The following is a 25835-nucleotide window of genomic DNA, read 5'->3' on the forward strand; positions in this document are numbered from 1 at the left end:
TCAGAGTTTCACTGTGTTACACTAGCTGCCAATTTCCTGAGTGCACAGCTAAGCCAGAGGCTAAGATTTGCATCTCAGCCATTGCATATTAAATGGGGACATTGTTAAGGTCACATAAATCAGAGATTTAATGGATAAGTCATTGTCTATACTCATGTATGTTCTTTGGTTCAAAGCACTTTATGGGTTGAACGTCAGTACTTTCAAAGTGAAGAGTGATTTGTGTACAGACATGTGAGAAGTTAGCTTTTTGGAAGCACCGGATGCAAATTAAGGAAACATTCTAAAACCTAGCCATGGTTCACAACCTAGGTACTGGATGGCTATTGCCAGGAGGAAGGAATTGAACAGAAATGAGAAAGAGTGTGGCAGCTTTAGCTGTCATTTCCAACCTAGAGCTTTAATGGTTCAATCATTTGCAAAAGAATATGTGATTTCTCACCCATTTTTATTTTGCAAGAAGCCAGAGTAAGTTGCTAGAGAAAGTGCTTTCCTGGGTTTTCATTTATTTTCTTTTAAGTTATCACTCGGTAGAAAGATTTACCTATAAAATGTTCTTCTACAAAATTCTAATTTTAGTACCAAGTAAATATTCTAAGCCTCTTGCATCTAAGAAGGAATGTCTCCCTTTGGTGTCACTTCAGGTCCCCAAACCTTTCTCTGGCCCAGTAAGACTGCATTCCTCCAATCCTAATTTGTCAACATTAGATTTTGGAGAAGAGAAAAATTACTCTGATGGCTCTGAAACCTCGTCAGAGTTTTCTAAAATGCAAGAAGACCTGTGTCATATTGCCCATAAAGGTAAATGAGTTTTCTTTCTTCTGGATGTGTTTGATGAAAATGTCAGAGGCATGTCTGGATATGGGATGTCCTTGGAGAGGGGATCTTAGTTGGTTCATCTTCTGCTCTAGTAGGATTTGGGGCAATCTAATTTTTATTTTATTTCCCTGTACTAGGGAGTGTATTGACAGGAAGTTTCTTTTTTAAGCCCCTAAGGGAAAGAGTGAGAGCATTCAGTATTCTTTAACTCACATGCTGCTGGTGGCGGTATGGATTGGTGCTTTTCTGGAGAGCGATATGACATTATGTTTCGAGCTTAAAAAAAAAAAAGTCTGCCTATCTAGCAATTCCATTTTGAAGAATTCATTCATAGAAATTACTTTAGAATTTATCCAAATAAAGAGATCTCTTATAGCATTGTTTATCATATCAAAAATTAGACATAGATGTTCAATATCATTAGCCATTAGGAAACTGCAAGTTAAAGCCAGGATGAAATATTACCATACCCCTATTTTAGCTCCAAAAAGATGCAAATGCCGGTGAGGACATGGAGAAACTGGGTCTCTCACCTGTTGCTGGTGGCAATGCAGGATGGTACAGCCACTCTGGACAGTGGTTTGGCAGCTTTATATAAAATTAAACATCACTTACCATATAAATCAACATTCACATTCCTGGCCATTTATTCCAGAGAAATGTAAACTGAAGTCTATACAAAAACTTAGATGTCCATGTTCAGAGCAGCTTTATTTGTATTTATTTGTATTAGCTGAAGATCGGAACAACGCAAATGTCCTTCAACAGGTACACGGTTACACAAACTATAGGACGTCCTTACAATGGAATACAGCTCAACAGCGAAAAGGATCAAATAATGATGTGTATGCATAGCTGCCTGGGGGGATCTCGAGGACATTATGATGAGGGAAAATAGCTGGTTTCTAAAGGTTGTGTAGTGTATGTTTCCATGTATTAACACTTTTGAAGTGATAAGATGATAGGAATAGAGATTCGTGGTTGCCAGAGCTCAGGGAAAGAGAGAAAATACGGCTATGATCATGAAGGGGTAGCAAGAGGGATCTTGATGGTAATGGAAGGTTTTGTATCCTGATTGTGATGGTGGTTCCATGAATCTACACGTGTGATAAAATTGCATTGATGTGTATTTACACACATAGACACAATGAGAGCACATAAAACTGGTGACATCTGCGGGCGAACTACAGAGGTGGCTAAGGTCAGTTTCCAGGTGTGGATAATGTAGCATAGTTCTGTAAGATGTCACCACAGTGAGAAATGAGCTATAGGGTACCCAGCACCTCTCTGTACTGTTTTTGCAACTTCCTGTGAATCTATAGTAATTTCAGAGCAGAAACTATTTTTTAATGGAAATAACCTAAATGCCAAATAGGGAAATTGGATTTTTTAATGTAATATAATTATGTGATAGAAGAGTCAATAGCACAGGAATACACATATGGAGCACACAGCTCTGAGGTCGGGTATTCACTAAGTACTTTACATGCACTGTTTCATTTCACTCCAGCGGCAGCATGTGGAGCAGATAGTATTGTAATCTTCGTTGCACAGTTAAGAAAGCTGTGGCTCGAAGAAGCTGAAGAGCTTCCTGAGTAAGAAAATGGTAGGAAGTGACCCACTGACACTTGAATCCAGTCCTCCTGGCCCAGCATCTGGTGTCTCACCGCCTTTACACAGGGCTACTTTTACAGACACAGAAAGATGTTCACAACACACCGTTGAGTAAAAATACGTTGAGTAAACAATGTATAGGTAGGATCCTGTCCATTCGGAAAAAATGAACTATATAAATTTGGCACATAGAGGTGTATTAAACAGTCTGGGAAGATCTACACCGACATTTTAATGATGGAGACTGGACTTGCAAAGGCTTGTTATCTTCTTATTGCTTATCTTTTTAAAAAATGTGATGTATTTATCATTTTTTAAAGTGGCAGATGGGTTTAAAAGTTTTAAATGGGAAGGCAGTGGGGTGCCTGCGTGGTTTACTCAGTTAAGCATCTTACTCTTGACTTTGGCACTTTGGCTCAGGTCATGATTTCAGGGTCACGAGATCAAGCCCCTGCATCAGTTGGGCATGGAGCCTGCTTAAAACTTTCCCTCTCCCTCTGCCCCTCCCTGCCTTAATTTTTTTTTTTTTTTTTTTTTTTTTTTTTTTTTTTTGTAAATGGGAGGGCAGTGCTTGAAGTGAAAGGAAGGAAGATACGGGCTCTGCTGCTTTATTCCTCTGGCCCCATGTTTTTCTGCCATGACACTGTTGAACCTTTCAGGTCTCTCTTCTGTTAGCCCACAATTGTACGAGAAACCCTTTCATGTTCTTTACAAATCCCCACCTCAACCAAACTCGTGTCCTAGTTGCTGTAATTGGTGTTGCCTTTTAGGCTTTATGGGAGGAAATCCCTGAAAAAGAACATGACTTTTCAATAACACGAGCTGTCAGGGCACTTGGGTGGCACTGTTGGTTAAGCGTCTGGACTCTCGGTTTTGGCTCAGGTGGTGAGGCTGTCTTGGGCTTGCACTCGGCGTGGAGTCTGCTGGAGATTCTCTCTCCCTCTGCCCCTCCCACTCATGCTCTCTTTTGTGCAAATAAATAAGTGGATTTTTTTAAAAGATTTTATTTATTTATTTGACAGAGAGAGAGATCACAAGTAGGCAGAGAGGCAGGCGGAGAGAGAGAGGGAAGCAGGCTCCCCGCTGAGCAGAGAGCCCAAGGCGTGGCTCTATCCCAGGACCCTGAGACCATGACCTGAGCCTAAGGCAGAGGCTTAACCCACTTAGCCACCCAGGTGCCCCAAATAAGTGGATCTTTAAATTAAAAAAAAAAAAAAAACATGAACTGTCTTTTTACAAATGAGAGGATAATGCATCCCACAGCAGGGATATCCTGCATTTTATCACGGAAGAAGCTGCTCCCTCAGCAGAGAGAGAAGTTGCCATGTGGAGTTCAGCCCCCAATGCCTTACCCCTGCAGAGCACTCAGCCTCCTGGACCATCTATAATGGCTGCGGCCAGCTGCTCTGCCTTTCAGGCTTTGTCAAAAAACAGCTGGCCGCAGAGCTGCCACACGCCTAGATGAGGTCGAGATCTGTGCTCCCAGAAAGGTCCAGGTGTGCTTACTCAACAACAGCAGCCTTTGCCCTGTGGGCTCACAGACTCGAATTGCACCGGGAGCCCAACAGGCTGTGTTTCCCTGCTGTGGTTTTCAAGTACACTCGCATAGACTGAAGGGTCTCTGGGAGTCCCTTTCACACAGGCTGTGACTTGGAGTCCTCTTGGGATGGAGACACTGCTCAGGTTTGTCCTCAGTCCTGCACGCTTGTGTGCTTGCTCACTTCCATACATTCAAACTCAAAGCATCTTGACCTTTCCTTTCTTCCTGCCTGAGCCTGACCTGGTCAAGGACAGTTTTTGTGATACTTTCTTGACTGTATGACTAATCTATCCATTGTGATTCCAGGGAACGTGAACTAAATGTAGGAATTCCACTGATGTTGTAACATAGTCTGTGTTACTTACTTTTTCTTTAATTTGTTAAATGCCTCTGTGTTCTCTGCTTTTTAGAAGATTAGATCAAAGGTTAGACAACCTATATATACCCATCATAGGTGAAAAAGTCCTTATATATTATAAATGGAATTTGCTTTTTATGGCATATCTCATTGGTTCATGTGTCTGGCTTTGAACATATGTTGACACACATTTAAGTAAGCAGAGAACAAAATACTAAAACTTAAAAGTCATTAAGGAATTTACATTGCATGTATTAAGTATTACATTTCTCCAAATATATTTCACAGAACACTTTGCCCATAAAATGCTTTTAAAAACAAAAGAATTCCATGGTTAAAAATGTTTGGAAAACCCTGCTGACTATGGTCCCCTTTGAATTTGCCCAAGAACAGTAAATATTAAAGGCCCTGAGAAGTCCTGCATCAGAGAAGTCTATTGGCTTTGTTTAAGTCAGTGATTTTCAATGTATTTGGAAAACTTTCCCTCACTTCCCCAGTAGCTGTTGATACCAAGAATTAAAGTTCTTGAGAAACATAATGCAGGAACATAGTAAATAATAAACCTTCATGGAGCTAACCCTCTATACCATCTGAATCAGAAGGCAGACATTCATTCTAGGCCACTCTGTTATGACTAGCTGTGGAATTTTTAGCTCACCAATTAACTTCTCTGGGCCTCAGTTGCCTCATTTGTTAAATGTCCTAAAATATGGGGTGCCTGGGTGGCTCAGATGGTTTAGCAAACTGCCTTCAGCTCAGGTCATGATCCTGGAGACCCAAGATGGAGTCCTGCTTCAGGATCTCTGCTCAGCAAGGAGTCGTCTTCTCCCTCTGACCTCCCCTGTCTCATGCTCTCTTTCTGTCATTCTCTCTCTCTCTCTCTGTGTCAAATAAATAAATAAAATCCTTAAAAAAAAAATCCTCTCTTAAAAAAAAAAAAAATTGTCCTAAAGTAGTTCTCCTGACTTTTGGGTCTCAAATTCTGTAACTATTTTCTGTGATTGGTTATTTTGTTCTGAATAGAAAGAATTCATGCTGTTGCTTATTGTTACAAGAAGGTTTTATGAGACAGTGTTCTATTCTTAGCTGAAATAGAAATGACTGAATATGGTGAGCAGTTCTAGGATAGAAAAGCAAGGACTAGGATAGGACCAGGGTCCTCTGGGAATGGGGCATTTATGTTTGACTTTGGAAAGAAACAAGGCTTACTGATACTTTCCTGAAGGCATTTTCAGACAGGGAAATCCTGATTTATAAATGAAAAGGTTAAAAGTAGAACAGAATTAAACTGTATTCCATTATTTAGTATTCTTTCATTTTTGATTCTTTTCCTATGTTGAGTTTTAATTGTTGGAGGATCATTTTCTGAAGTGTTTTGAGTTTCTGGAAGCATTGGATAAAGAGCCAAGCATATCACAGTGATATCATTTTCATAGATTAAAAGCTAGAAGCTATACAGAATTTAAAGAAAAGCCAGATCATTTATCAAGCATAATTTAGAATCCAGCATAAAAATATACTGAGCACTTACATTTATGAAAATTATCCAGAAATAAGTAGGACCATTTAATCAAATTACCTAATGTATCTAAATGAAAGAACCATTTGGATAGAATATCAGAAAGTACTTTAAAACTGTGGATATCTTGTGAGGTTTGAAAATGAGAGGAAGCAGATTACAGAAGTTAAAGCCACCCCAGATATTTTAGGTATGTTATCATTTCGAAGAAAATTTAGCAAAAAGTGCTTTTCATTAAAAAGAAACTGATATCTCGGTGGCTCAGTCAGTTAAGCATCTGCTTCGACTCAGGTTATGATCCCGGGGTCCTAGGATTGAGTCTCGTGTTGGACTCCTTGCTCAGCGGGGAGCCTGATTCTCCCTCTGCCTGCTGCTCCCCCTGCTTGTGCTCTCTCCCTATCTCTGGCAAATAAATAAAATCTTAAAAAAAAAAAAAGAGCGAAAGAAAAGTAATGAGTCCTAATGTGGGTTGGGCACTATATGATAATATGTTTTCTCACGGTTTCCTTAAAGCACTCATGAGATAACGGGCATTACCCCCAACTACGGATGTGGAAACCGAGAATTCGTCCAAAATCTAAATGACAACCAATTGGTAGAAGTAGGATTTTGGTTTGCATTTGCCTTACTACAAAATGTCTTTCCCTTCTGCCACACTACCTCTGTGGACGTGGCGTCCACGGCATTACTGTCTTCCCCCAGACTTCATTCTCTTTGATTCCCAGAAACTGCTAGAGAAGGAGCACGTTCAACAGTAGAGCTCAGGTAGTGTAAGAGTACATGTGTCCTTCAGTACCAAACATGCTAACTGCACTCTCGCCGTCTAACTCAACAGAAGAATATCATGGAATCCTGTGGAAACCAGAAAGGTAGTGGTCCAGGAGTCAGTTGTATGGGGCGTACAACGTTCCATTCTGTCAGAACTCAACCTGCGTCCCACTCTCTTAGTACGGTGAGAGGGTCTGAGAAATGGCTAAGGACAGTCTGGGAAAGATGAGTAAACAGAGATGCCATGATTGCCTTTCGAAATTTGAACACCGAATGAACGAATAAGTAGTGCTGTTTGCCAGTGAAGAGACACAGAGGGAAATTTTGGCTTGGGCACAGGAGGACTTCCTTCCCTGCAGCAGATCCTAGTGGCAGAGTGGACTGCTTTAGGAGACAGAAAATGGTCCGAGAAACATGGTCCAAAATCACAGGCAAGGAGGTTTGGAGGCAGAGAAGAGTTGATCATTCCATATGGTGGGTGGCCTTAGTGATCTTTGGGGTTCTTTGTAGCTCTGAACATTGAAGACTTTCTTTCTTTCTTTCTTTCTTTCTTTCTTTCTTTCTTTCTTTCTTTCTTTCTTTCTTTCTTTTTAAGATTACTTACTTATTTATTTGAGACAGAGTGAGCGAGCGAGTGAGTGGGTGAGCAGAGAGGGCAGAAGGAGAGGGAAAGGCAGATTCCCGCTGAGCAAGGAAGCTGATGTGGGACTTGATCCCAGGACCCTGGAATCATGACCCAAAGGCAGACACTTAACTGACTGAGCTGCCCAGGCACCACCACCAAAGCCTTTCTATGTGGTTTCATTTGTTGCCAGCTATCCATAGATGTGATGCATTCATTTGGATCGCTCTGTTTTTGTAAGTTCTTTATTTTTCTCTAACATCATGTTAGAAATTAGTAAGAAAGCATTCTGCCACAGAGAATATTCCTCACCTCTGGGATCCTGTGTCTTTAGCGGTTAATATAAATATAGTCTCCTGCAAGCAGCCCCTCACAATGGCTCTGCATGTGCTGGGCCATCAGGCTGCTGCGAATGACAAACTTCCTGTCCTCTGAGTGGCCTCGCCAGTCGTTTAAGAAATTCAGTTGGTAGCAATCCTTTGTCAGGTGGTTTAGGAAGCACTTTACACATGAAAATTAGATATCGTGACTGTATGACTTTCTGTTTATTTTATGCCCACCACAGTCTTAATCAGTTCTCCGTTTTCTTTTTTTAAGATTTTATTTATTTATTTGACAGAGACACAGCAAGAGAGGGAGCGCAAGCAGGGGGATTGGGAGAGGGAGAAGCAGGCTTCCCACCAAGCAAAGACCCCAACATGGGGCTTGATCCCAGGATGCTGGGATCATGACCTGAGCCAAAGGCAGACACTTAACCAACTGAGCCTCCTAGGCACCCCAGCTCTCCATTTTGAACCAAGGAGTGTGTATTCTGCCAATTTTAAATGGAATCTTCTCATCAGGCTGAAGGCTTTGCTTCACTGCAGGCTGTCTGGAGGCCAGAGGAATGGATCTGGTAAAGTGGTAGCCAGCTGAGTACCACATTTACTTAATCTAAAGCAATAAACATGACAGTAAAAATTTTTTTTTCTTTTGTAACAATGTAAAGTGACAGATGTTCCCTAGACTTATTGTGGTGATCGTTTTGCAGTGGATACAGATACCAAATCATTACGGTAGACACCAGAACTCATAGAAGGTTAATGTCAATTGTAATAGCAAATTAAGGAAACTTATACCAAAAGACCAAAACAAAACAAAACAAAAAACCCATGGTAGTGCAAAGGTGTTCCCTCCCGGGACCCACTCAGATGGGCGTGGGTATCCTACGGAGTGTGTGTTAGGGGTGCCTATCTACTGGGATGTAAAGTGTTAATCGCGGGGCTCCTTGCTCCCCAGCTGAGGCTGCTCTTCCACTGTTAAACAAATTCTGGTCAGTCCCTCATTCATCAGACCCTGTACCCTGCATGCCTGTTATTGACAAGTGTCGTTCTGGCAAGAGAATGAAGTACTCTCCTAAAACCTGCATTCCAGTCCCCACCACTTCGACTCTCGTGTGTTGTTTTTATCACCATCACTCTTACTATGGCAGTAACACTTATTCTTTATTATAGGCTGCCCATGGGGTTAAGTGCTATCCCCACACTGTCCTCTTTAATCCCCAGAACCATCTCATAAAGTTAACGCTCTCATCACCCCCATTTACAAATGAGGGAAGGGATGTTCAGGTACAGCATGCACTGGCCCAGGGTCATGCAGTGCCTGAGCGATAGAGCTGGGAAGAATCCAGGGCTGGTTCAGAGCCCACACTCTGGGTCACTCTGTTGTGCAGCCCATTCTTTTGCTCGACAGAATTGTTTAGATTAAAGCGCTAAGTGCGTTCCTTAGATATTTTTGGAAATTTTTTAGGACTTGTTTGCCTTTAGTACCTATGTACACTATCTTCTGTTGACAGAAGGGAAAAAATGAACTGTTCTTACTAAACTAAGGAAACTGTGTGCATGAGTGTGTGTTTAAGCAAATCGCTTATTTGTACGATGGCTTTCCGAAGATGGTCTAAATCCATCACTAAACCACAACCTCAGACAAGTTCAGCAACAACTTGTGGAGAGACGCAGTTGTCCTTGCAGCTATGGAAATGAGGGAAGCAAGTCAGTAATGCCTATTTAGTTCTGCAGTACTGAATCAGCCACTCTTGAGTGACAGTACTTCCAAAGATGCAGCCCCGTGGAGTTCAGGAGTGTCCTCTGACAAGTGTGTCTCTGCCTCTTCCTTCTTGCTACCTTTCTAAAACAAAATGTAATAAAGGACACCGGAAAGATAATGTTTAAATGTCATATCCATGATCTGTAAGTTAGATGATTCCCCCATTCCTAGGGGATAACTCATACAAATGTGATCAAAATTTGATGAATTTTTTTGCTGTATGTGTTCGTGGGTTCTAAAAACTTCAGTTCTGGCATCTGCATGCCTAGCGATGCTAAGCTCTCATGGGGCTAAGTGCACACTAAAGTGAACAGAGTAGCTGAATGCCAAGTTCAGAGCCTGGGGATTCTGGATAAAGCAGCTGGAAGACTAACAAGAGTGTAGGCAACACCCTAAAATAATTTCAAATTGACAGAGTAGTTGCAAGAATAATACAAAGAATTCCCACAGATCTTTTACCCCAATTTATCATTTTCAATATTTTGCCACATATATCTTTCTTTTTCCACACACACTATATGCATGCACACACATAGGTGTTTCTTTTTCTGAACCATGTGAGAGTAGGAATCCTACCTCGTTTTTTTTATGCCTTTATACTGTAGTATCTATTTCCTAAGAATAGAGATAGTAATAGGGACGTAGCCACAGTGCAGTTGTGAAATTCAGGAAATTTAACATTGAAACATGACTTTGAACTCCCCTATTTACCATGTTCAGATGCTGTCAGTGGTCCCAATAACGTCCTTCAATAGCACATTTCCCCTTCAGTCCAGGATCGAACCCACGATCATGTGCCGCCTTAATTGTCATGTCTCTTCAGTTTCTTGCCATTGGGAGCAGTTTCTCAGCCTCTTTTTCTTTGATGAAACTGATGCTTTTGAAGGATACAGGTCAGTTTTACATAGATGTTCCTCCTTTTGGAGTGGCCTACACCTGGCTGGTAATACAACACAAACCAAGGTGTATCTTCTTCAGAATATTACACCCGGAGGCACACAAGTCCATCTGAGCCCCACTGGGGATTAATTGTGGTCACTTGGTTAAGGTGCTATCTAGTTTCTTGGTTTCTAGTTTCATGACTCCCCAGTGACCAACAGGCTTTGTTTTCAAACAGTTTTGGTCTTCAGGGATAGAAATAAAATTAAATGCTGATAATGGAGAATCCAGAGCTGTTTTTTCAAGTGTCAAAATATCTTGATAGGTCATCAACTCCTAGAATTGTGTAGTCGGTAGGGGGTTTGGAATCAAAAAATATGTACACTGTTAAATTTTTTTAATAGACTTTTTCAGAGCAGTTTTCGCTTCATAGCAAAATGGAGCAGAAAGTACGGAGTCCCATTAGCCCTCCCCCTCCCACCCACCCACAACCTCTCCCACTGCCCGCATCCCACCAGCGTGGTCCATTTGTTAAAATCAGTAAACCTACAACAAAGCAGCATTATTACCTAGAGTCCATAGTTTCAGTTAGGGTTCACTCTGGGTGTTAGGGTTCACTCTGGGTGTTGTACATTCCAGATGTGTTCTTTAAATGTCAACTTAGAGTGTCCCTTTGCTGTACTCTTCAGGCACTGTTTGGGGCTGTTACTTTTCTAAGTTCCTTCATACGAAATACGTGTCTCTGTGTCTTGCATTTAATTATGCCTCTTCCTTTACTCCTTTTTATAATGGTTATATCTTTCTAGTTTACTTCACTTTAAGGTCAGCTTTTAATACCCTGTCAGCTGAGAGAGAGAAGATGAAGCTTCTGATGGAACAGGATGTCTCCTCCCCGCCCTCTGCCCAGGTCATCGGCTTGAAACACGCCTTGTCATCCGTAAGTCGCATGCCTGTGTCACAGAAATGCCTGACCACCTGGCCAAGCTCTTGAATCTTTTTCTACATTTTCTGACTCTGTCTGTGCTTGTGTTGAAAATTCATGAAAAAACTAAACAAGTTATCCAAATTCTGTTTTCACCTTGTATCAGATCTGCTAATTCTGAGCGCCAAGCCTACCTCCAGTCTTGGTAGCTCGTATTTCATTGAGCGTTAGAGACTTTTAAGTTTGATTTCTTTCCATTTATCTTGACTTTTCTGTTTCTGTAAAGCGTTTGTTGTGTGTTTGTGTGGGTCTCCAGACATCCGCTTCTTACATCAAAATCTGGCAGTTTGGTGGAGGTTTCTTACCAAAGACTTCTCAAGCTTAGACTGACTGCAAGTGACAGGGACCAGGCGGTTATTTTAAATTCTCTGCTGCCCAGCTCTGATCCGGTTTACCACTCCTTCAAAATTGTTTGGAAGTGATTTGATATGATTTGGTAATATAAACGTTTAGCTTCTTTTTCCTGCATGGGCACAAAGAGATGAGTCATAAGGAATGTCAGATAATCATTGTGTTCTCATCCCAACAGAAAAATCACGGTCCAGCCCCACATGTTTTTCAGTCCGCTCTTCTGTTAGTCACTCTCCAGTTTCCCCATGATTCCTGTTGGGCTCCATTCAGGCGCAGTGTCCTAGGACTCTCCTTTGAACAGCTGGAGTTGTCTGATTGCTCACTCTGTATCTATCGGAAAGCTGGAGGATTTTAAAAATAGCATACCGTTTCTGTTATTTCTATTTATTTTACTTATTTATATATTTCTTTTATTTTTATCTTATTTTATTATGCCCCAGTCTTTGCTTGTCGTTTCGAATCCCTACTGCAAAGAGAGTGTGTGCACACACGGGAAGTCACCTGCTGAAGCAATACAGAACTTTTTGTTTAGGGCTGGGTTGGGGAGATGAGTTTCAGGATCTTGTTTTCAGGAGCGGATTCAGCCTTTGAGAGAACTAGAAAATATCCATTCATCTTTTCAATTCATGATATTACTGAGAAAAGTAAAGTAATGATTGTGGTATGACCTTAATGGGAAACACATTACATAGTACATATTTGCTGTCGAAAAATACTTAAGGAATATCTACTCAGTTGGCATTCCAAGTATGTTATCTTTGAAAGAAATAAAAAATAATATGGACTTAGTCTTAATGTCGTCCACCCTGAGGAGCTTTGGGTTTTCTAAGGTCAGAGAGAAATACCCCTTTTTGGATTGCAGTGGACAGCTAGCTGCATACTGGGTGCTGTTTAGGTTTGAAAGAAGTGAGGTGGGTTCCCTTTTTTTTTTTTTTTTTAAGTTTATTTTTTAGTGCTACAGAACATTTCTTATTATTCCCGGTCTTAATGGTTTTTAGTACTTTTAGAAAATGCTTCTGATGCGCTCCCCCCGACAGAGGTCTTCTCTCTCCTGCTCTCCTCCGTTGGAGGTCTGGCCTCATTTTCTTAGTCTGCTTGTCTGGTAGAGGGCATGATATCCTAGGCCAGAGTTGTTACCCTTCTAAGGAGTTTATTCTCTCCTATGTTCAGGATTTTTGGAAACTTAAGATAAAACAAAATGATCCTTTCTTTCCTCTTTTGGCTTGAATTCTGGATTAGATTCAAGACTTGTTTTTTAAAAATAACATTTTTAGTGTCATCGCAGGGTATCAGAATGCATATGTTTGGGCTGTACGTGCAATCTTGGCATTCTTCTCTCTTCTGCCTGTGGTTTACAAAGGAAAGAGAAGCTGCTAAAATAACACATTTTCCAGACCGTACTGCCAGTCTGGCCACTGGTATAGATTCTGGCCACTGATGCTAAGATGCCAGCAACATGTTGGCCAGAAAAAAGTGAGTAGCCCATAGAGATTGTTACATGTACATGTGTGTATTTACTCAGTGTACATGTGTGTATTTACTCATTTACATTTACTCAGTGATTCCTAAATGATCCTGAAGAATTTCCAAATAATCCATTCCATTCCTGGGTATTAAAAATTAAAACCAACATCCTGTCTGAGATTTAGGCAATAGATCAGACCATGCCAAATCCTCCTATGATCTCAGCAGGTAGGCCCTGTGGCACTAATGGATGGGAAAGGCTCTGAGCTTCTGGGACTAGAGCCTGGAAGATAGACAGGACAGATCTGCATGTAAGCACCTGGGGAGCCGACTGTGGGAGGGTCTGGGGGACAGTCAGGCACATTTGTCCCTTTCCAAAGACAGATCATTTGTAAACATCTTCCTCTACCTTTAAGCCAGTTCCTTCCCCTCTGGGATGTTGGGATAGAGAATCTGACCTGCCCAGGGGAGGGTTTATACGTGCCCACCTCCCTCCCCCCATTCCCAGGGCCCTGGTCCTTAGCCTTTCTCCAGGTAAGTGAAAGTGCGTAGTTGATTTTCCATAAAGTGTCTTAGTCATGAAGAATGAATAAAGCAATCATTACCTATATTGGGAGATAATAAAATTACTCCTCCACAAAATCCTACTTCCAAGCATACTACCTAAAGTCCAGTTCAACTGGTATGAAAATTAAATAACATTAAAAGATGTCCAGTCATAGAGGTGGGATAAGAGAAGTGTGGGATCATAGAGAGAGAGCTGGGGAGGTAGGGCTGTGGAACCACTAGCCCTAGTAAGAGCTGAAGGTGTTGGTGAATTCCTTCTCCATGGAAAGCAAAGCCTCTCCAGCCCCTTCTTCCATCCCGGGAAGTGAGACCAGAGAAGGGACATCACTTCCAAAGTTTAGTGTCTTTGATCTCCTTGGCAGCTCAGAACCGCATCCTGTTGGATAACATTCAAGAAGAAAGTCCTGGAAAGTACCCTGCTAAGGGCTCCGTCCTCCTGGCCCCCTGCTGTGCTTTTCTAATACATCCATTTATTAACAGAGCCCCACTATTTTTAACATGTTCCAGGCCCTAGCACAAAACACAGACCTTAAAGAACGCTTACGCAGAATCCATGCTGAGTCTCTGCTCCTCGATTCCCCCGCTGCTGCCAAGTCGGGTGACAGTCTGGCAGAGGTGGGTAAGGCTTCTCGCCTGGGAATGTTTCCACGACCACCACCCCCTCACCCGACAGCCTCTGTGCCCCTCTTTTCCCTGGGGAGTGGGGAGTGGGGAGTGGTGCTCACATCTTTACCCGCCCCGCAGCTGCTTCAGGGTCTGAACCCCGCACCCCAAGGCTTTCTTACCTACTCATGTGCTAACTGCATTGTTCAACTGCTCCCCCCCCAGAAGTTGTCTTCCTTTTGTATTTCTTTATCCTCCTAACAATCGCCTTCTTTTCACTAGTATTCCTAGAGTGGGAATGCCCAGAGATACTTTCTTCTGTTACTTCTAAAGAGGCCCCCTTTCCTCTGCCCTGTGGTATCCAAAGTCCCTGCTAGCGTCCTTTGCCCCCTCTGTGACATCCCCTCTCCCCTTTCTTTGTGGCTCTTCCCTTCTTCTCCTATGATTTTTTTTTTTCTTTTAAGAAAGCACAGCAGTACCCTGTGAGGGAAAAAATATTGTATTACAATTGAAGTGTCTTGGTCAACTAATAATATGTTAAAATAGCTTTTCTCGAAACTCAGGATGTTTATACAAAAGGTTCCTTGCATGTGTTTAAAATTAGAAACCGCAGAAAAGATACAAGTGGATTGCTCAAAAAATAAGTAGAAAAGGATAATAAGGCTTAAAACTGTTTTTAACTATCATATGTATATGCCTGCCTCAGATATGCTATATTTCTCATTAACAAACTTATTAGACTGAGAATATTTATAATGAAAAGAAAGAAGGTAATATACAAGGCTTGTGTGTGTGTGTGTGTGTACATTTTTAAAAGGAGTTTCTAATGTTGAAGCTTAATCCCTCTTCCTCCTTTTCCTATCCTCAAAGAAAACAAAGCCCTCACACAATCCTTCACTCTGTGGGAAGCCCCAGGAGACTACTGGCTGATATGGGTCAGCGCCAAGGACAAGGCCTGGGCATCTGCAGCCACGGGGACCATGGGCTGGGCCACACGCCCAGGGGACCCTGTTTTCTGACGAGGGACCTAACTGTCTCTGCAGAGGCTCCCAGGCTGCTGTTACTTCTGAGACGCATTAGTTGACCAAGGCATTCCTCTGCAAACTCACTCCCCACGAAGAGATCTTTCCAGTCATTTTAGCCCAGACTAAACTGAATCATCTTTGAAGTTGAGCACCTGAACATTACCGGACTGACCTTCATTTTAGGCCTGGGCGAGGGAATGTGCGTGGTTGCTGAAGCAGGGCGCAGTCACTCTGACTGGCCGTCGCTCAGTGCCGTTGGCCACCAGTAGCCAGGGTGTTCTGTGGGGTTGCATACCTGTTGCGAAGCAGTGCTTACCTTTTAAATAGTACTACCACCTAATTGTATTTATCAGCTTAAGCAAGCTGACCCCTCATTTATGGCTCTATGTATTTATGCTTAGTGTGCATACTTGGGGCTGTTTGCATTTTGGAAAGGAAAGTATAGAATCATAAGTCTTTACGATGCATGTTCTTAAACTGATCTCACAAGGCATGTACCTGAAGGCTCAAATGTCCTTGAGGGGGAACAGTGGTATCCCCCACATTCACACTTTCCAAAACAACCTTCTGGAGTCTTGATGATGGAGTGTTCTCCTTGCTGCTTCCTCTTATAGGGATTTTCTGTTCTCCATGTCTTATCCTGCTTTTCACTTGAGTGACTCAGGCTCACTTTTCCAGAAAGGGAAGAGACATTCTTGTCTTCAGGAAACCAGAGAGTGAGTGGAAGTGGCCGCCCCAGAGCCTAAAAATTCCATTCCCGCTTTTTTTTTTTTTTTTAGATTTTATTTATGTGTTAGAGATTACAAGTAGTTGGAGAGGCAGGCAGGGAGAGAGGAGGAAGCAGGCTCCCCACTGAGCAGACAGCCAAACCCAGGACCCTGAGATCATGACCTGAGCCAAAGGCAGAGGCTTTAATCCACTGAGCCACCCCAGGTGCCCTTCCCGCTTATTTTTCTTAGATGGCTCCCAGACTTCCCAAGCATTCTGTCAGGGAATGACAGTCCCCACAGTGGGGTCAGCCCAGGGTGCTCTCTTCTCTGTGTTTCTGTTTTGTTCCTTACCTCTGAGTTGTGCAGATTACCCATCTTTGGCATTGAACCTGGCTCCTAGATTCTAAAATCCCCCCTCTTCTATCAGAAATTACTCCCACGTTCTATTAAGTTCTCCTGTTTTGTGTTTCTGAATGTGAACATTTAATATTATCAGCTTATTAGTTCTTACATTATTTTAGATTCCAAATGAAAGGCTAAGTGACTTTGGGTGGTAACATTCTACTGAATCTACAGTCCGTTTAAGAGACTAATTAGGCAAGAACTTTAAAGCAATGTCAGAGAGGAAGGGAGCTCCTTCTAATTGCCTCATGGCTAGAGTCCATATGCAGTTGAATGCATTAACTCACAAAATCCTAACCACAGTTCTTTGAGGTAGGTGATGGTAGTTTCATTTTAGAGACAAGAAACCAGAGAGGTTAAGTAGCTTCTCCCAGGGCACACAGCTAGGTAGAGACCTAGTGGGGATTTCAGTCCATAGCTGGTGAGTCAGAACTGTTTTCTCAGTAGGATCCACTGCTATATATTGAGGAATGTGCCAGGCCAGAAAATAAGACCTAGTGAGGCTCCAGGAGTGAAGATACGCTGGGGATGGTGTGAGAATGGACGGAATAACTATCTCAGGCATAAACACCATTTCGTATAAAAGAAACATATATGATAGAAGAGGCTCGAAAATCAATGGCGAAGAGATGGATTATTCAATCAATTTTGTTGGCACCGCTCAAAAGCAATTTGGAAAGCAGTTTAAATCCTTCCGCTGCACACTAAAATGAATTGCTAGTGAATTAGAGTTAAATATAAAAACTGAAATTGAAAGATTGATTTAAAGATTTATCAAATGGCTGGAGCGAGGAGGACTTCCTAAGCTCGGAAACAATAGAAAAACTAAAAAAGAAAGGTTGACTCAATCTGATGGAACTTTTCAGGGATAAAATGGTGTGTGTGAAAATATAAGGAGACAAATAATACACAAGGAAAAATATTTTCAGTGAAAATGACAGACTCAGATATTGTGAATTAGGTGATAATGTCTTTAATATGTAAGTAATAGGTAATCACAAGCAACTGAAGACCTTAACAAATGAATGGAAAAAGGGACACAATTTACCAGAAAACCCAAACACAGGTTTAAAGAAAAAAAAAAAACTTTGGACTTAGTGATACTTAAAATTTCACAAGAAAGTGCAAAGTTCCCAAGTACCCTGACCTAATCTCCCCCAATGTTAACATCTCTACAGTGAGATTTTTTAAAAGAAAAAACTGTTGACCTAATTCTTAACAAAGAAATGCAAATTAGAACAATTAGATAACAAGAAATTTTCTAAATTATATTATTACTTTATGCCCTTAGAGATTTTAGAGAAAACAGATGTTCTCTTATTTGTTAATGTAATTAGGTAATATTTATATTATTATAAACGTTTTTAATAATTCTACTTCTGGGAACTGATTCTTTTTTTTTTTTTTTTAAGATTTTATTTATTTGACAGGCAGATCACAAGCAGGCAGAGAGGCAGGCAGAGAGAGGAGGAAGCAGACTCCTGCTGAGGCGTGGGGGTCTTTATCCCAGGATTCTGGGATCATGACCTGAACCGAAGGCAGAGGCTTTAACCCACCTAGCCACCCAGGTGCCCCCTGAGAACTGATTCTAAAAAATAATGATAATGTCTCATTATTTACAAAAGACATTTGCAAACATGTTCACCATCTTTACAAATTTGAAAACACGCTTAATTTCCAGTACATAAAAGGGTCACTCTGTAACACCCATTTATAATAAAGTATTATCTATCAACTAAAGTTAATGTCTCAAAAAACTAACAACCTGGAAAAAAGTTTATACTGTTAAATGAATATTGCAGATTATATAAAGACTATATATAGTGTGATCCCAGTATTTCAAACTTAAATCTATGTATCCATATATAACATTTACACATATGCATACATACACACACAAATATTTTAATATTAAAAAATATACCAACAGGCTAACAGGGGCCACATCTGGTTGATGAAGCTTTAAATAATATGTATTTTATTTACATTTTTCTGTACTTTCTATTTTGAAGATGAACTACTTTTATCCTTAGGATAAATGTTTATTTTTTAAAAAATTATTGTGGTACAGTGTTAGGAGAAAGTTTTTAATATATATATTATATATATATGTTTTATATATATGCACACACACATACATATAGACAATTGTTTTAAAGCAAGACCACATGTATAAAAAGGATGGGAGAGAAATGTATCAAAATGCTTATAGTGGTTTTAGTGTGATAGGATTATGAGTGTCCCTCTCCTTCCCTTTTCTCTGTTTATCTTTTTTTCAATGTAAAAAATATAAACCACCATTCAGGCCTCCTAAACTTTTGGGGAGATTGTTGAACTGAACTGTCCAAGTTGATATTTACAAGCATGGTCCCATATCTGTAGGGTAGTGTGCTGGGGCATGGGGCTGCTGTAGTCCCACTGAGTTTTCAGTGGGTATTAACAGGAAGTGTCTGGAGGGGTGGAATGCCAGAAGGGGCTAGGGCAAGGTGTATTATTTTCCCTGTTGATCAGCCCATCCTGATCCACCAGTCTAGAAGGAGGGTGATAGAGAGTAATGAATTAATGAATAGAATAAGTAAATAAATCATTAGAGTCTTATATGGCAGTGGCACATCAAGACAGGAAGATTCTGTTGTTTTGGCGAGCACTGAAGGAGCTCAGTTATTCCCTATGGCGTCTCCTCTTTGGAGGAGATGTGACTTTCCCTTGAAAGTTGTTTGTCGATCCTTAAGTGATCTCTGTCAGGGCAGAGAAGAAGCTTGCTTTTCACAGGCTATATAGATAGTAAAATAGGTAAGACCTTTGAATGACCAGGTATCCTATTTAGAAAGAATCCATGAGGAGGGGATAGCCCTTTAAATGTGTTCCTGAAGCAAACATTCCACACAGGGACCACTTTGAAAATCTGCCGTGGCCTCCTGTTATCGTATCCCCATCTTGGATATAATTTGTTTTTGAAACTGATGAGTATAGCCTGAACTCATGAAAAAACTTCTGGAAAAGACATAATCCGCTTTTACTTTTGTTCCCCAGATTATTCTGGGACTCATTTATCAGATGCACAATGATGCGGAAGCAGTTCCTTTATCTGCCCTGTAAGAAACGTAAGCTGGAGGGAAGTTCAGGGCAAAAGTCTTCTCCTCGGATTTGAAGGAATCGAGTCATGGTGTCCTGAGTCTGTTCTCATTCCTCAAGGTCCAATCAGGTGTCACCTCTTCTGTGAAGCCCTCCCTAAGCCAAAGCCTGAAACAGAATCTATCAATCTCACCTTCCTCTTCTCCTCTGTAGTACTTTCTATTCCACAGTCTTGGTCTCCTGTGTTGGGGGTGTTCTCTGTGCCGCTCTTTCAGGCCAGAAACCTTGTCTTATTCATCCTTCTATCTCCCCAAAGCCAGCATAGAGCAGTTGTTCAATTTGTTGAGTTGTATTGAATTTGCAGTTGCAAACTGACTAGAAAGCGCATTCCCAAACAAAGTAGTTCGGTCCTTCCCAGAGGGAAGGTTTAGACCCAGCCAAGTCGGGAAGGGTGGGCCATGCAAGGTGAGAAAATCACGATATGCCTCGGTGTTGTTTGTCGGGAGGCTTACAAAGCGGATTGGGAGTTTCCTTCCCTCTCAGAGTCATTGTGTTAGAGAGAGACTGACAAAGAGTATTTATCTCATTCAGCCATGAATAATGAATGATCTGCCACCAGGGGCACTTCTGGGGCAAAACACTGTATTTATCAAGGGATGCCACAAAAGCAGCATGTTGGCCTCTGGGAGAGCGTGGTGGCAGAAGAAAGCACGTTGCCCGGAATCAGCCATGCAAGGACATACACTGAGTACAATTCTGAAGAAATTTTAGAATGAAAAGAAACATCCTGCAGTGGTAGAGAATAAGAGGATATGATTCAGAGAGTGTTGGAATTTTCCCCCTCTTAAATGGAATGAAGACTGACCTGGACAGTCTGCTTTGGCGTTGAGATTTGTTGCATGTACCTAACCAATGATAGTGCCTATGAAGTGAGGGGCCCTTCGTTTCTCATTTTGTTTTGTGTGAGGCTTGCTTCTTCTCAACCTGGGAGCTGACCTCTGCTTTGAGCTGCTTGTTTGCATGCACCTGTGACCTTGTGTCTTGTGCAATGAAATCAGTTGTTTATTTTGCTTCTCTTGAGACTGTTTCTAATTATATGCAATTTTGTGTTTGTGTTTTAAATAGGAAAACTCCAGAGATGACAGCCGAGCTCTGGTCCATCAGCTTTCCAACGAGAGTAGACTCTCCATCACTGACTCCCTTTCCGAGTTTTTTGATGCACAGGAAGTTCTGTTATCTCCCAGCTCTTCAGAAAATGAGGTTTGAGCCCTGTTTTTAGTTAGGTGCCTCAAAATCTCTTTTGTTGCTTTACTTGTTCAGTAAATACCTGGCTTTAGAAATACTTAACTCAATGGCCTCTTTCTACCATTACATTCTGAGAATCTTCCTGTAACAACTACCCCAAAAAACACAAAAAGATACAAGACCTTAGGGAGGAGGTTGCAAAAGTAGAAGGTGTTGGGTACTACCTCATTTCTGTTACTTGATTTGTTCTATCTCTTTTCAATTACTTGTTCATCATTTTAACTATTAGCTGTTTGATAATGTAATTTATTTCTACTGCAGGACCCAAAATTAGCATCTTGGGTTTTTTTTAATCAGTGAATTTATCAATATTAATTTATAACATGCCATTATTATATTATGATAATTCTTATAATATGGCTATTATAATAATTCATTTATAACATATAATAATATTGTCTTAAATTGATGCATAAAAATCTTACTTTCCTGAACAAGCAAGTATCATAGTTTGCATTATTTTGTGAAAATGCAAATTGATAATTTTACCCCTTTAGTATAGAAGTACTAATCTTATTTAATTTTCATAGAAGATTCTTTTCTTTCACAAATGGTTCAAAGACAATTTAGAACTCATTCCATGCAAACACATGTGTAAATGCAGTATGAATTAATAAGAATTTCTGTAATACTATAGTCTCAAGTTAACTTATGCTTTATTTGGGATAACTGGTCAAGAAAGTATAAACATTTTAATAACAGGTGTTTATTATGAACACCTTCTAGGCAGACTGGTGTATGGGTCTCTATGAAAACAACCCAAAATTATTTCTGGAGGTTTATAATGTGGGCTTCAAGATGTTTGATAATTTGGAGTAAAGGTGTGATGATAATCTGGTTTGTTTCTTATTCTAATGTATGTTTCTTTTCCCATAGATTTCTGAAGATGACTCCTATGTCAGTGACATAAGTGATAACCTTTCCTTAGACAATCTCAGTAATGACCTAGATAATGAGAGACAGACCTTGGGTAAGATGTAAATTATTTGATGTCTGAAAGCTTGGGTCTTCACAGAATACTAACAAGCATATACAGAGTATCTGCTGCAGGCACTGAACTGTAACACATTCTGTATAAGAAAAGATATGCTCCCTTCCCTTGAGGTTTATGTAGTCTAGGCAGGAGACAGCACTCATGTGTGAAAACTATATTCATTCAGGTTAATTTATCAGCTCATAAAAATGTCTATTTTTTCAAGTGAATGTATACCAATGATCATATAAATATCAAAAATTAGTCCAACAGATACCCCTGATATGGTTACATTTTCTCTCAGCAAACATATTAATATATAGCTTTTTGCCTTTAGGTGCCTAGTGGTTTTCATGATTTAGGAATTCTGTCGGGATCATGTAACAAAAAGGTCGGGTCTAATAAATAAATAAATACTTATTTATTTATTTTTAAGATTTTATTTATTTATTTGAGAGAGAGAGCAAGCATGAGCAGGGTGAAGGGCAGAAGGAAAAGCAGACTACCCACTGAGCAGGAAGCCCATGGGGCTTGATCCTGGGACTCCAGGATCATGACCTAAGCTGAAGGTAGGCACTTAACTGGCCGAGCCACCCAGGCTCCCCTCTAAGTGGTAATTTAGCCTCAGATTCTTCAAGGTAACACATTTAAAAGTAACTGCTACCTCCTAGAGGGGAGGATGGGGCTGTCAAGGTATCCTGAGATATTCCTTTATTACTGCTTGATCCCAAGAGCAAAGTGATGCCCAAGAAATATTACTTTGTATCATGGGATACCCAGAGTGTCTCCCCAAACAGTCCCGATGTGTAGGAGCTGAAGAAGCAGACTAACATCTGTTTAGGAAGGTGTCAGCCCTCTGGACAGTTCTCTGCATGGATCCTGTACCATCAGATATGTGTTGGGGTCTTGAGGTTTTTCTGTATCACATATCTATCCAGAGGAGAGGGACCATGTCAGTGCTTTTTCTGTGTTGGTGCTTCCCAGGTTAGTTAGTATGTGTGAATTACAATGATGATGAGTTGCCCTCTGAAGGCCAAAGAACCTACTCTCTGGGGACCATGAAAAAGGCAGGTAATTTTACCATTTTCTAGCAGAACATCCTTATAGCATCAGACCTGCTAGAAGTTTGATGCTCATTATACTCTATCTTGCTTGAAATGTTCCCGGAGAGATAAACCCTTTGGTGGAAAAGTCTGAGAACCAGTGGCTCAAAGGAGAAAGCCAATAATATGGGAGCTATTTGTTTTTCTAGAAAAACAAGGAGGTGAATTGAAAGAAGATGAAGAAACATCACATTCCCTTGACACACAGCTCACACACTAAAATGGCCCTCTCGCCATGCAAGAGGACGACAGACAAATGCTGAAGCCCTCATTCTCTTTGAGGCCTTGGGGAGGGACCAAGGGGAGTGCAAGGCTAGAAGGTTGAGGGGGTATAGTGGAAATGGAAGACTTGTCCCAGAACATAGGAATACAACTGTGCTGAGCTGACATCAGCCAGGAGAAGCATTGAAGCTAGGGCCAGTTCACTCCATCCTGTTCCACAGCCATTTTGCTGGAATGCTGACCAACACATTGCCTTGGCTTTAACAAACACTGGGCCAAAACCAGCTTTCTTCTTCAGCAGTATTTAGAAGTAAAAATAGGTGTCTTCCAGTTTAACTGTCTCCACTGAAGATTAGACTTCTAAACCTCAGAACTCTACTGAAAAGACTGGATGTAGAAATAACATGTGCATCATATGACACACTTTTGCCTACAAAAGGAAATAGGGATTGAATCCAGTTCTTGATAATTTAAGACAGGAGAATTTTTCTGAGTTCATAAGAAAGGCTAGATATTTAGAGTGCTTCCTGTTGATTTTTTCCCTCCCCAAATCAGGAGGCAAATATTAGGATCCCCTGTCACTATGATGGGTGTTGTGGGAGGTTCCGGGCTTAGGAATATGGATTCATGACCAAATTCTCTTGGTTAACCTCAGCTCTCCCATTCACTGGTACTGTATTCTAGGGCAAATTACTTAAGAGATGATATATGTAAAGTATATGTAAAAATATGTAAGGTAATATATGTAAAATTCTTGAAGACCTGCTGCTCCAGAGTAAAAACTAGATAGATACTAGTTATTTGTAGATAATAGTCATCATGTAGTGTTGTTTCAAAATCTAGGTTAGTGTAATCAGAGAAAATATTTTGAGATGATGTGGAAAAACTGTTCTTAAAAATTACTTTGATTTACTTGGGTAAAAATTACTTTGATTTACTTGGGTAAATCAGATTTTTGCTTATGTCAAGCAATTAAATTCAACAATTAATTGGATGCTTAGGTTACTGTGAAACTGCTAAGTATGATGATCCCAGTTTCATACTTTTCTGTTTATCAAAGTAGCCTCTTTATTCAGAGCTATTGGCTTTACAATGAGTAAATGTTAAATATTTATTTTTAGTAGATAAATATATGCAGATAAAATGCCCCTTCCTCCTATGTTGGTGAGATTTTGTTTAAAAATAGGCTCAGTTGGGATGGGAAAAGAATGTCAGAGCCTGAGCGAATGCAAGTGTCACAAAGGAAAAGACTGGTAGATGCAAGTGTTTGTTTCATCAATGAACCACATTGTCTAAATTTAAAGATAAATGCCAAACAGTGATTTGATTGTAAAACAAATATAAAAAGAAAGAAATATATCCTGGTTAGAAATAGGAAAGCAGACAGTTCAGGAAGGAAGTATTTATGAAAGCATTCCAAATCACCCTAGGAATTTTTTAAATGAATGTTGAAACAAAGAAATAATACTGTCCAAATTTCAAAAATTTGCCCAAAATTGAAAACAAATGATAATAATCCCAGAAAGGTCTCAAGAGATGGACACACATGTGCTGCTGGTAAATAGGAAATTGATACAGCGTTTTTGAGGAGCCATCTGATCCTATGAATCAAATGTCTAAAAATGTTTATAGTCTTTGACATAGTAATTGCATGTCTACATATGTGAAGCAAATACTCAGAGATATAATCAAATCTTAAGAATATAAATAGTCACTAGTGGATTTATTTAATTTATTTATTTATTTATTTATTTGCCTCATAGCAAAACATTGAAACAAATCTATAAGCCCAATAATAGAGGAATGATTTAGTAGATTATGGCATATTCATAGCATGAATTTCTTTTACAGTCATTACAAATGATATTTTAGAAAAATGCTAAATAACATGGAAAAATAATTAAGGGAATAAGCAGAACATAAAACTAGCTGTGCTATATGAGCTCTGTGGTTGGAGAAAATACTACATGAAAATATTCCAAAATATAAACAGCTACTATTTGTAGGTAGTGGGATTAATGGAAGACTTTTATTTTCATTACCATTTTTTTCTGTAATAAATAATTGTTGTTATCAGAATTTGAAGAGATATTTAAAGGCTTTAGAGTTTTTAATCAGGGATGCCTGGGTGGCTCCATTGGTTAAGCGACTGCCTTTGGCTCAGGTCATGATCCCAGGGTCCTAGGATGGACACAGCATTGGCTCCCTGCTTCTCCTTCTTCCACTCCCCTGGCTTGTGCTGTCTATCTCTCTCTCTCTTTTTCAAATAAATAAATAAAATCATAAAATCTTAAAAAAAAAAAAGATTATCTTTAAAAAAGCAGAGTTTGTAGTGCTTTCTAAAAATTAGAAGAGTTGGGGAACCTGGGTGGCTCGGTGGGTTAAAGCCTCTGCCTTCCACTCAGGTCATGATCCCAGGGTCCTGGGATCGAGCTCCTCATCCGGCTTGTTGGTCATCAGGGAGCCTGCTTCCCTTCCTCCCTCTCTGCCTGCTTCTCTGCCTACTTGTGATCTCTGTCTGTCAAATAAATAAATAAAATCTTTAAAAAAAAAAAAGTTTAAGAAATTGGAAGAGTTTAGGAACATCTGGATCGTTCAGTTGGTTAGGCATCTGACTCTTGATTTCTGTTCAGGTGTTGATCTCTGGGTCAGGAATTCAAGCCCCCTGTCGGGCTCCACTCTGGGCATGGAGACTACTTTAAAAAAAAAAAAAAAAAAACCTGAGAAGTTTAAAAGTATAGATAGTAACTGCTAGGAGCATAGAAATCCAGTTTCCAGTTTTACCCTAAGTATATTTAAGCTTTGTGGCACTGGCTTCTGAGGGACAGGGGACTTGAAGACCTCCCTGT

At 40.4% G+C, this 25835-nt stretch overlaps 1 protein-coding gene across 9 annotated transcripts in view; it reads left to right on the plus strand.

Moving 5' to 3' along the window:
- The window catches only part of OSBPL3 (oxysterol binding protein like 3), a 176546-nt gene that overhangs the window by 116454 nt on the left and 34257 nt on the right, over nucleotides 1-25835 (plus strand). For 5 of the 9 annotated variants that reach the window (XM_082692183.1, XM_082692184.1, XM_082692187.1 and 2 more), the window contains 4 exons: nucleotides 645-801; nucleotides 11011-11141; nucleotides 20509-20643; nucleotides 21565-21658. In XM_082692183.1, coding sequence (XP_082548309.1) covers nucleotides 645-801; nucleotides 11011-11141; nucleotides 20509-20643; nucleotides 21565-21658 — 517 coding nt within the window. Of the gene's footprint in view, nucleotides 1-644; nucleotides 802-11010; nucleotides 11142-14075; nucleotides 14184-20508; nucleotides 20644-21564; nucleotides 21659-25835 lie in introns of all 9 variants that reach the window. The other 4 variants (XM_082692180.1, XM_082692181.1, XM_082692182.1 and 1 more) reach the window with 1 other exon arrangement.

This window comes from Mustela nivalis (assembly GCF_964662115.1).
Source record: "Mustela nivalis genome assembly, chromosome: 12".
Lineage (NCBI taxonomy): Eukaryota > Metazoa > Chordata > Mammalia > Carnivora > Mustelidae > Mustela > Mustela nivalis.